We start from the raw sequence: 12,226 nt of genomic DNA, 5'->3' as shown, positions 1-12,226 counted from the left end.
GTAATATATATTGAGGTGCAAATCATATATATATTAAATGTTGCAAAGGAAACTTGATCCTGTAATAATTCCTACTTTATAAAGTGTGCAAAACTAACTAGTGACAAACAGAAGACATAAAATCTCAGGTAAAAAAAGAAGGTTGGTGTGATGCATATAAATGTGTCTCCTTCATCAATAATACATTATAAAAAACCCACCAAAGATAAAAGCAGTTGGGTTTATGATGCTTGATGGGACAGGAACTCCATGCTCAACTTGACAAAGTGTGTTTCCATTAACTTTCCAGTGTTCTTCTGAATCTCTAAGCAGCTCTCTTAATTGAAAATTGTTTCCAAGTAATTTCGATTAGGAAGATCAAAATACAGGATTTAGTCTTTATAGTGATTACTCACAAAGATTCATAGCTACCAAATATATGCACTTATTATTTATATGAAAAACTTCTGTAAAACTTGCAGTTTTCAAAGTTTAACATGACAGCTTTTAGGAATTATTTGTTTATAAATATTTAGAAACAGCAAAGAAAATCAGCTTCTTAAACTGCAGTTAACCAAAAAAGTTAAAAGAAACTTAGGATGTTTAGGACCTATTTAGATAATTTTTGCAAATTATTGGATCAATTTGTAAAAAAGACAATAAAATGTTATTACCGAAGATGATGGCTCAAGCAGAATAATCAAGCAGAATTTAAAAATGCTTCAATTAAAGATCAATTCGAAAAAAGGTAAAGATACCTCTGGATCATTGGGCGAACCCTGATGGCCACCCCAATATTGTCCATTGTGGCTTCTTGGGTGACGACGAACTAGTAGAAAGCAGATTTTGTGCTTAAATATTTGATGTGGATTGAAGGCTTGGTGGGTATTCTAAAATTTTACAGTTAAATTCAAAATTTCATCGTTAAAATACAAAACAAAATTCATACTTAGTTTCATTCTGACATGGTCAAACGTGTGTCTTTGATTTTATAGAGCACAGCTCACAGCAGCGAGGGGTGTAGTGTGAAAATGTTATAGAACATTCAGTCTTAAACAGTTTGCCAAAAATATGTCAAAAAGGGCCAATCGCTAAGAAAAAGTTGATGCTGTGTCATATGCAATTGCTTGTTGCTCAGTTAAGAGGCAAGGAGACGCGGTATGATGACTGGCCTACTCTTATAAACTTGCTTTCTGTCGATCAATTTTCACTCCTTATTTTCTAAATCTTTTCCTTAAAGAAACTCTGGTAAATCGATAATTTCTTTTGAAAGATAATAAAAATCAAAGATTACCTGATGCACCCTAGGCAATCAACGCCACGCAATTAGTCCTTGATCGTTGAAACGCTCTATCCTGATTCCGATCAATTTAACCGCCAAAAGTCCGAGAAGCCAATAACACGACTGATAAATTCTCCTTCGCAGTAGTCGCGGTATTGGATACGAGTCTAGAATATGTAAACAAAAAATTATAATTTTTAAGATTAAATTGAGATTATAGACCAAAAATTTCAGGCATTTTCACAATAGCAAGAAATTAAGCCCCCTCTCTTATTAGCCCCCTTTTCAGACGGAAAAATTTAATTAGCCCCCTCTCAATTTAGCACCCCCTCCCAAAATTTTCACTTATGTTGAAATGAGTTAAATTGACAAAAACATATATTTTCATTTTATTCATTACAAAAAATAGTTTACCACTATAAATGGTCTTTCATTACAAAATATCTATTAAGCCCCAAAATATCTATTAAGCCTCTATTCGGTACTTCCTCGTTATCCTCTTGGTGTATTCCCCCATTAAGATGGATTCCCCTAGAGTGCAATTAATGCTTACGTGAAGTACTCGAAGTAGGTGTTTTCATTTCAACAGGTGCAAATTGACAAACTACATGAATGGCTATTATTTCGTCAACTGGTACCTTGTGCTGTTCATAAGAGAAGCAAAAGTATGCTTTATTTGAAATTTACACCCCTAATTATCGGCGATATTCTTTGCAGCGAGCGGCATTATTTTGTCTCAAGACCTTGACTGCTGCTGGTTCGGTCCAAGGTGTTTTGGCTTTTTGACAGCAGTCTGAAACTGAAACCGATAAAGCAAAGTTTCCCTTTCAGAAGATACGTGGTACTTCACCGAAAGTGTCTACTGGCCTGGCCTTAGTATGTATAAAGGTTACAGTTAATAAAGGAGAAGCCATATTTTCGTGTATGGGCTCTTACTGTATTGAAAAGATACAATATGGGCGAAAGAAAACAATACCTTTTCAAAGTAATAATAATTGGGGATTCTGGAGTTGGCAAAACTTGTATGCTGTCAAGATTTGCCGGTGAAGACGTAACAAAGTCCCATATCTCCACAATTGGTAAGATATTTGTTTGAAGATGGTTTTTAAGATAATTGCAAACATGTATATATTTATATCTATTTTAATTACTGAAATGTAACTCAGCTCAAATAATATTCTCAACAAACCATTTTAGGCCAAGTTTTTTTTACAGAAGTAACTAATTGTAAACAAATCATTTCACAACAGAGTAATTTATATTTTGATGGAAAATTTGTTAAAGACAGGAACATAAATATTTTGACTGCTACTGTTGCAACATTTTTGTTCCATATATTAGAATGTGTTAATGCTAAAGAACCTTACTTTTTTAACCATACCATATTTTAGAAAGTTTTCTTGGAAAGATCACTAACTGCCAGTTTAACATTTCAGGTATTGATTTCAAAATAAGAATTATTCATATCAATGATGATAAAGTAAAGCTACAAATTTGGTAAGTGATATTTCCTGATACCTCATTCTATCGATATCAATTTTCTTTGAAAAATTATTTTACTTTTCTATTCACCCCCATATGCCTTAGCAAACTAAATGATTACTAGCATTTTTCTGTCTTCATTTGGTAAAACTCTGTAGGACTGTGCCATTTCTGTAATGAAAGGGATTAAGTATTCATATGATCTCTTTCAAGAGCTTGTCGAATATCAAGAGACCATTATCAATTTAAATCTGATAATCAGATTTATGGCAATCATTGCTATACAACACGCACAAAATTTTAACAATCTAATATTTGTATGTACATATAATCGCGGCCATTTGCATGTTGCAAAACCTTCGTTCCTTATAGAGCCTAAAGATCAGTTTACCCATTGAAGGTTTTCTAGCAAAATATTTTTTCCTGGGATCATATGTTCTGTAAGATAACTGGTAAAATCAACAAATTTCCCATCCAATCTACTATGCCACCTGTGATATATGTCCAGTTTTAAGCCACATTCAAGGAAATGAGTATTGTAAACATAACAACATTATTGCTAAATACAAAAAATAACATCAGACAATAGAAATATGACCCTTCATGTCCATCTCTTTATACTATTTGATTGTTAACTTGTACTAGCTGTCTTCATATATGTTGGATTTTCTTCTTTCCTTCTTAATACAAGGTCTAACCACCTCAACCTAGCTTTCTGTACCTTAGATACTGCAATAGTTACTAGTCAGGTTTTGCTATTTTCCCCACATACGTTTGTTAAACTTTTGTTGCAAAAATAATATTTCAAGTCTCACCATATCTTCAGTTGTTGTTTAGTGGTAACAGCCACACTTAGGTGAGGGCTCCCTAAGAAATACCTCTGGGCTTATTAATGTTTCAACATTTTCCTGACCTGACCCCCATTTTCTAGTAAGGATCCCCAGTTTATAGTTTTCTGGTCATCAACTTTGATTATTGAGTAGAAAAATGTTTCTGGTTGAAATAAGGTTGATTTTATGGTTACACAAACATTTATTTGGATTTCATTTCAGAATCATTATTTTTAGTTTTTCTCACCCTCCTCTCTTTCAATATTTATTTCTTGAGATTCTGACCCTCCCCCTGCCCCTTTTGAACCCCCTTCTTTTGAGCATCTGAGGGTATTTGAGGAATCAAACCTTTATTTTAAAATGCCAACTAATTTTACAGAAATGAATAGAAATGCCATAACAGGATCCTGCTGTCTATATCTGTGAAAGGTGCTTCTGTTTACCCTTTATTGCTCAGCCATGCTTATCACCATACAACCTTGTCACAGATACCTATCTTTTGAAAATGTTAAAACATTTTGAATGCTCTTTTGTAGGGATACTGCAGGACAAGAGCGCTATGAAACAATTACAACCCAATACTACAGGAGAGCACATGTTAGTAATTCCCTTTTAGTACTTCATTACTTACTCTATGACTTCATCTTACATCTCTATGTCTTACATACAATCAGTTGCTTTTAGACTTTTGGAATTTTAGACTGACTTTTATCCTACATAAATTTATACTTTTGGATTCTTTAAAAAAAAATTAGATTTTTGAGAGAAAACAATTCAGAACTATTGAAACACTCCAATTATTTCTTTGATAATAATCTATCATCAATCACTCTTTTCAGGGTGTCATATTGGTGTATGATATAAGTAGTCGCCATTCGTTTGACAATATGAGAAAATGGCTAAAGTATGTAGATGAGGTATGGTTATGTGTTCTTTTTGTAATGTTACCAGCATAGTCTCAGTTTTATGCAAGTTTTCATATTTTGAAATGCTGCATTTTTACAGCAAATAATATAGATCAATCAAAATGATGATATCAAAGTGGCATTTTTGAAAAGTGGACACAATTATTGTAATGCAGAGACGACAATGTTGGTAAGGTAGTAATGCCAACTTTAAACATCGATAGTGCCGACATTATCTGCCAGAAAAATTTGGCCAATCTAAGAAATTAATAGGTCAGCACGCTGATGTGAACGTGTCAATGAGTCAGTAAAATAAATTGGCTTAATAATACGAAAAAATTGATAAAATGTGATAAAAGTGATAACTATACATGCAAGCATTTGTTTTCATTGATATCATAGGAATTTTGTAATCAAGACATTAATTGTTATGTATTTTGTCCAGTATGCTAGCAGCAATGTAAAGATGATCATTGTTGGAAACAAATGTGATTTGGAGGTCCAGAGACAAGTAACGCCAGAAGAGGGACAGAAGGTTGGTATTTTCTTTCCAAATTTCATGAAATACTTATACTTCATATAGACCCTTCTAAGTCTTCTGTTTTATGGGTAGGCTCTAGGATTTGCCTAGAGTCCTCTGGTATGCTTGGGGTTTCCTGGTTTAACCGGGAGCCCATGGTTTTGCTTGGAGTCTCTTAATTTTCATCAATATCCTGAGATGCTCATACTCAGACATGTCATGTATTGTTTTTTAGCTTGCAAGTCAATACGAGGTTCCTTTTTATGAAACCAGTGCATATGCATATGTTAACATTGATGAGGTAAGGCCATACTTATAGAAAAACACTTGATCTGGTATGCTATATATTTATTGATTTGCGCAATTTCTTATACATACAATCTAGTATTTTTGTTTGCAAGTGTTCTTGCAGAAAGTCAGACTGAAAGGTCGCGATCGTACTTATTTTTGTAGGCATTTTCCGGAATAGCCAAGCAGATCTATGAGGGTAGGATTGTTGAAGAAGTGAGTAAAGTTTTTTCACATTTAAATCTAACTATTCAACCGTTACTGATAGATAAAAAACACTTAAACCATATCTCATAAATTTTCGAACTGGCGCATTGTCAATTTGAAAAAAAAATTTCTTCTCCTTAAAATGTGAATCTTTTTAGGAAACTGTAATTTTCACATCTAGCAAAGATGACACTTGTTGTCTTTGTACTCTAATTACTGTCGTGATTGTCTTACTTGTTTGAAAGCCCAATTCCTTGCTCAATCTTACAGAAGTGATTTTGTAAAGCTCTCTGTTTTGTAAAAGCCTAGATTTTCTCCAAGTTTATTTCGAGCTTGAGAGAGGAGTATTTGTTTCCCTCCTGTGGACTTATGTGAAAGGGAACGGGCGGATGGAGAGGGGAAAAGCAAGGAGGGAAAAAAATACTCCTCTCTCAAGCATGAAATAGACTTGGAGCAAGTCTAATAAAAGCTTGACACTGTACCTGAAGGAATCGGTTTCAGTTTTATATTTGCCCTCGTCATTCCTGCTTTAACAATTTCCATGTATGTATGAAGACTGATGACTTTCTTCGTCTTTACTTTTTCTGATATCTTTCCCTGCTTCTTTGCTTCAGTTGTAGATTTCCCCTTCTTGTTTTTCTTTACAGTTTTTTTCATTTCCAAACTTTTCACAGTTCAAATATTTGTTCCTTTTATAACCTTTCTTGATAGGAACGGTCAATATTTCACAACCCTAAGGCAAGCACTGAGAAATACGTAATTTTGAATTGCTGATAAATTGAAACGCATATTAAACAAAATATGGTCCCTTCTTTCCGTTGATACAGAACTGTATTGGATTTTTTTTTCATTTTATTGTACGTCTGTTGAAAGCTTTTATACTCTTGCGTTTTTCTCTCAACTCGTTTTGCTAAGTTTTATCTTTACCTAGAAAATCTGTCATGTTAGAGATTTTCATATTTACGCTTTAAGGTTTCACTTTTTGAAGCACTATATCTTTCCAATCTTTAGAAATATTTCTATTTTTTCTTTCAGAGGAAGGAATTTTCAGATGGCGAGCTGAAATCGACGATTCCCCTTGACGAGAAGAAACCTAGACAATCTTGTTCATGCTAGCAGGAAGATGTCAGCCCTGCATATGCTAATATTTCGGCTGTTATCTGGCATTTTTCTCACAACATAATATAACTGGGGATGATAATGGTGCCGCTATGACATTTAATCCTTAGAAAACTCAAAGTTTCAGTGTCACTACAATGAGACCCATGGTATCGGCCCGCTTATGAACTTATTATCTCGAAAAAAAGTTCGTCGAAAGCTTATCGTATCTTTAGCAGCTTACATTTGGTCGAGTTTCCTCGAATATTCTTGGAACAGGTGTAAGCCTACCTAATAAACTCACGGGACACGGGCGGTACCTGATATAAATAGATTTATTGATTAGGTCTGCGTCCAAAACTGATTGAATGCCACCATGTAACCTTTCTGGACAGGAAAATTAAGCACCTTGAATTAAACTTTAGGTCGCTTACAGTTTCAATTCATATGTTTTTCTAGCAATCATCTGCTAGGCTTAGCATTCTAATATTGTTCTTAAGGTATTTTTTGGATTAGTAATGTCGTGAACTGAATTTATTCCCAGTTACTCTAAAGTTCATTTAGTCCCTTTAACGTCATACAGTGATTACCTTTCAAATGAAAGTTCTATTTCAACAGTCAGCTTTTGTCTTTCAAGGTATTTAGTCAATATCATGCTTAAATTTTGTATTGCGCAAGTAGCTTGAAATTTGATGTCCTGTTGTTTAAGACAGATAATGAGAGTTGCACGACCTGAAGTTTCCCAGGTGCGACTCTACCTAAACTTTTTCACACCTTTTAATGTGGATATAGTTCCAATGTCTTAAAACTGTTTTCGATAGATGTATAAAGACATTATTAGTCTGAAGGCAAAGGAACTTTAGTTTAAATTTGTAACAGAAAAATCCAAACATATTATAAGGAACAAATTTGGTTAAAAACTTACAATAACGATTTTAGTGTTGCTTGATGTAAATGAGAATATTTCGTTTTGCAGTGCTTTTGAGTTTTTTTAGTTTTATTTATTCTAAACGTCACGGAATTTAGAGAGTTGAGACGTTAATGGTTTGTAAAATTGTTGCCCTAATTATTTCATTCGTTACATGAAAAAGAAAAAGTAGATTAATTATTGTTAAAAGCTTTTATTTGTAAAGGGAAAAAGGATATTCAGATTTTAATATATGTTTGACTAATATAATTTATTGACTAAGACTGTAAAGCGTGTGTAGTGCAAGACATGTTCCATCACTGTAAAAGTTTTGTCTCTTTTTGTTTTTGAATACCTATAATGCACATTGTAATTATCAAATGTCATCATGCGACTTGGTAAAGGGAGGGATGCTTGAAAATAGAGCGTGAATGATAGAATAATTCATGAAGAAGCATAGATAAAAAAATTTACACACTAGCATAATTTCCGATAGCTATGCTCGAAAGTTGAATAAAGATTAAGCTTAAATTTTTCTGAAAAGGAAACTTTTTGACGTTCAATTGATCTCTTCATAAATTTATTTTCAGAATATTCTAAGGCATAGCTTCCCAAAGTCAGGGTTTTGAAGCTACCCTTCCTTTTGATAGATAATAGGATATCAATTGATACATTTGTCAAGTCCTTTGCTTTAGCATATTAAGCTTTAAAGCCATAAAAACTCTAGTCTGTAGTTACGTAGGTTTTTGTCGGCTTTGAATATTCCACAGTTTTGACCAATGCAGAATGCTTTTCAGAGATTAGGAACAGTTTTAGCAGATTGACTGTCAGAGAAAAGGGGGATAATTTTATTTCTTTGAATAACATGGGGTTCTTCCCGCCAGGCCAGTTTCTTGCTTAATATGTAAAGATGCATTTGAAGAAAATTCAAGCTTCCTTTAAAAAATATATCGTTTTTTGTTTCTCAAACTCAAACACAGCCATTTTTTCAGTAATGTCAGCAATTCAAAGATTTTTTCACGTCATTTGAATTGTCTAAAAGTATTCTTTTAGCATTATTTCAAAAAAAAAGCGGACAGCAATTTCTCGTTATGACTCACAAGGGGACTGTACGAAACTCGGGAAAATGCCTTATCTTCCCCAGTTTCATGCACCCCCTTCCGCCCCTACACCTCCTGCGCCCCCTGCCTGACCCCCAGTTCGGTGCGTTGACTTCACTGATCTAAAAAAAAGACTGGATCGAGCAACCAGCGCTTTGTTGTGAAGCACCATTGAAAACAGCCGGCGCCATGACAGTGTGACCCAAACGAGCTGTGGAATGACTTGGGGCTTAGTAAAATATTACTATAAATTTCGCAACGAAATCTTCCGCTTTACATGAACGAAGGTAAGTTTCTATCAAGAAAGCAGTTTTGTTTTGTTTATTTTCTAACCAAACTGATAAACTAGAGATATTTCTAGTGAATAACCCTTTGGCGACTCAATCAGCGAAACAGAGAAATTTGATTTTATTCGTTTACTTTTAGATATGTTAACTAGATTGAGGCGGCCTAAAGCGATTTTAACTTGGGTGCTAAAAACCAAAACATGCTTATTCACCTTTGGAAAATATGGGGATTTAATTGTTGCAAATCTTACCGTGTGTGTGCATAGGCAGATAACCAACCTAGTAGATTTGGTGGTTTTTAAAAAAACCGTTTAATTTGGGCACCAGTTAAAGACAAATGTCTACTGGTGCTTGAACAAGACAAGCTTGCTCAGTTTCTTTCGAATTTTTGGCCCAGATGCTTCTTGATTTTTTGACTTTCCCAGATGGTGGAACCGTATCTTGCAATAACACTTGATGATTCCTGAAATTAAAGCAAAGACATGGCTATCTCCAACTGAGCATTCAAGCATGTGATCGTCTAGTTCTCTGAAAACTTTTGAAATATCAAGGTCTTGCAGAACAGACAAAGCAATGGCATCTGGAATTCCTTTCTGAACTGGTAGGTTCCCTTTTGTTGTTGCAAGCATTCTTTGGAATCGGCGCTCTGTTTCATTGCATATTAAAATTGTGCTGGCTGAAGCTTTAAAGAGACCACCCCTGTCTTTCATTTTCATGAAATTAGTTGGTGGGTTGCCAGAGATGGAACCAAGTGCATCACAACATGTCATGCAAGCATTCAATTTCTTAACCATCTTGACAACATAACCAGCTATGTATGAAATTGCAGCCTCTTTGTATTCTGACAACAATGCCATATTTGGTGTGTCACTGTAGTCATGGTCTTCTTGCAATGTAGGTCTTTCAGTAAGATCATATTTCTTTATAAGTGCCACATTTGTTAGTGAAAGCTGTTGTCCTGATACTGTGCATGTGTCACCAACTACATACAGTATGCTTGTTTTGTCCTGCTCATCACAGTTCCCACGACCTCCTTGTATGGCACTTCTCATTAGCAGCCTTTTATATGCTGCAGTGAATTGCTCTGTAGTTGGATTGTTGTTACAACCTCCAGCAGAACGAATAGCTCCAAAAAATAACTCTAAATGATCTTGGCTGAACTTGTACATCAGAAGGTATTTTAATGGTGCAGCTGCATCTTCAACCAGTGTCTTGAATAACATTTGTGTGCTCCTGATTGCAACTAGAAATCCTATAAAGCCAGTTTTCCTTTGTGTCTCATACATATGCTTACCTGTTGTATTTTTTAGACCACAAATGTAATCAAAGGCTTCTTCAAGAAATTGGTTCCAATAATCCTTGTTGTTGAATCTAAGAGCTGATTTGAAACCCTTGGCAAGAGGACTCCTGGAGTTGAGCACATCAAAAAGCCTATCAAAAACTCGAATAAACTTGACAGTGGCTGAGGAACCCTGAAATTGTTGCAGCTTGAGAACATTGGCACAATATTCAATAGCATCAGCAACACTAGAGCTAAACGTCTGTGCCGCAAGATTTACTTTCATTTTTTGTTGTCTCCAATGGATATGTGATGCCTTGAGTTTGTTACCAAGTCTTAAACCCTCTGACTCCTGTAGCTTGTGAAGAGCCTCTACATATTGCCATGAGATTTTGTTGTTGTTGTGATCAACAAGAATGCCACCCTCAGCAAGGGTGTTACGAACAAGCTTAAGCATATGGCAAACATCTAAGAATATGGTGACCTCATGTTGAGAATCTATGGGGTGGGGGAAACTTGGTCGCAAAGATGCAGGAACAAAACTGGCACCAAGCTCTGCTGCCATTTTGAAATGACAGGATGGACCATCAAATGTTACAGAGACAACACGAGCACCAGTATCCCACAACCTCTGGAGACATACATTAACAAGATTAGCACGTTCACTGCCACTTAGCCCATCAACAAAAAAATAGCCACAAGGAACTTTCCAGTGCCCATTGACACAAACAGCCATCAAAACCAATGCATCTTTCGCCAAAGGAGCAGTGTCATCTAGCTCAGCACCATTACCCAAGTCAACATATCCTGAGTAATTGGTACCATTCCATGTAACCTGTTTCCTAATTGACATCTCATCCAGCATTAAAGCAATTACTACCCTATTGCCCTTAACTGCTGCTGTTTCAACCTTTGCTTTTATAGCATCAAACGCAGGCTTAGTAAATCCTGGCTGTGCTGGAATTTTGCCATACCATCTTCGAATTTGAGCTTGGTGTGGGAGGGCAAGGTTAAATGCTTTCCTTACAAACTCGTAAGCCTTGGCAGAATAAAATTGCAAAGTCAAAGCAAATGATTGCAATTGGGCTGGATACTTGCACCCTCTCCTGTTTTTGCCAGAAAGAATCCTCTTCATCAATGCAAGCTGGACACCAGAAAGAGACTGTTTCAGTTGCTCTTCACAGTTTTCAGAGATGAAATTCCTCTTCCTGAGCTCCTTGACAACAGCCTTCAAAGACTTTGTTTTTGCTGCCAGACGTCTAGACTTTTGTTTGGCTACTTTCAACCTTTTGCGAAGCTTTTCAATTTCTTTTTGCTTTTTATGAAGTTCATGGTTCAGCTTCCTTGGTGACTTGACACAATAATTGCCATGATCATTTTTAAAAAATTGCTGTATTGTTGGCAAACAAATGTCATTCCCATTTTGTGGCTCTTGCAGTTGACTGCATTCTGGCTCAGGTGTTTGAAGAGAACGATTTGGTGGTTTTCTTGCCTTTGTAACCTATAGGATAGAGAGTATTGCTAAATGTTAATTATTTGTATCTAGCAAATATCATTATGGTATATTTAGTTTCATGGTAAAACCTGGTATTGATAATCTTCATTGATCTTAAAAATAAACTTGGATTCGCAAAATTTATTCATTACTGCCACTGTTTGATAATATATTAGCACACAAATATTTGCATTTAGCTGAAATTTTCACTGTTTGATGATATATTAGATCAAAATTTTTGAAGAACCAAGATGAGTCTTACATCTTATTGTAGAAAACTAAATTAAATGAAATACAATTGCCTTCTTAAGATGTTTTGGAAACTTTTTGAATCGTGTTGGCACAGCATTTGGTTTCAACTTTGTGTTCTGCTCATTCCTGTCCATGTATTCTTCACTGAAATGATCAGAGCAGATTCTTGAATATTTGGAGGGCTTCCAGTCGTCTCGATGCATGCTAACAAGCCACTGCCTTTTCCTTTCATCATCAATTGGAAATCTGTTTTAAAAATATAAAATAGAATATTTTCAAGAAAAGTGGGGAAAAGTGTTTTTAAAAGTGCAGAAG

The 12,226-nt window shown here is 35.2% G+C and overlaps 2 protein-coding genes across 3 annotated transcripts in view; one reads left to right on the top strand and one right to left on the bottom strand.

Annotated features, from left to right (window-relative positions):
* The window catches only part of LOC135688454 (uncharacterized), a 34,604-nt gene extending 33,191 nt beyond the window's left edge, over positions 1-1,413 (bottom strand). For both annotated transcript variants that reach the window (XM_065205314.2, XM_089110911.1), the window contains exons 1-3: positions 1,274-1,413; positions 738-808; positions 201-316 (exon numbers count right to left, since the gene is read on the bottom strand). In XM_065205314.2, the coding sequence (XP_065061386.2) occupies positions 201-316; positions 738-784 (163 nt within the window). In that variant the 5' untranslated portion in view covers positions 785-808; positions 1,274-1,413. The remainder of the gene's footprint in view (positions 1-200; positions 317-737; positions 809-1,273) is intronic.
* Positions 1,414-1,828: 415 nt separating this feature from the next.
* LOC135691511 (ras-related protein Rab-13) lies at positions 1,829-11,909 on the top strand. The gene is made up of 10 exons (XM_089110914.1): positions 1,829-2,340; positions 2,698-2,758; positions 4,110-4,170; positions 4,413-4,490; positions 4,924-5,013; positions 5,234-5,299; positions 5,452-5,502; positions 6,529-8,885; positions 9,311-9,486; positions 10,196-11,909. The coding sequence occupies exons 1-8, from the start codon at positions 2,217-2,219 to the stop codon at positions 6,607-6,609; spliced, it is 612 nt and encodes a 203-aa protein (XP_088967040.1). The 5' UTR covers positions 1,829-2,216; the 3' UTR covers positions 6,610-8,885; positions 9,311-9,486; positions 10,196-11,909.
* Positions 11,910-12,226: the final 317 nt, after the last annotated feature.

Source organism: Rhopilema esculentum, chromosome 10, assembly GCF_057945365.1.
Source record: "Rhopilema esculentum isolate cy_ngs chromosome 10, ASM5794536v1, whole genome shotgun sequence".
NCBI lineage: Eukaryota > Metazoa > Cnidaria > Scyphozoa > Rhizostomeae > Rhizostomatidae > Rhopilema > Rhopilema esculentum.
This window is presented reverse-complemented; position numbering and strand designations above follow the sequence as displayed.

Bases quoted from the DNA above. Each gene is read 5' to 3' on its own strand.
- LOC135691511 (XM_089110914.1), top strand. From the start codon at position 2,217: ATGGGCGAAAGAAAACAATACCTTTTCAAAGTAATAATAATTGGGGAT. The intron at 2,759-4,109 runs GTAAGTGATATT...GCTCTTTTGTAG, and splicing joins AAAGTAAAGCTACAAATTTG to GGATACTGCAGGACAAGAGC. The intron at 5,503-6,528 runs GTGAGTAAAGTT...TTTTTCTTTCAG, and splicing joins AGGGTAGGATTGTTGAAGAA to AGGAAGGAATTTTCAGATGG.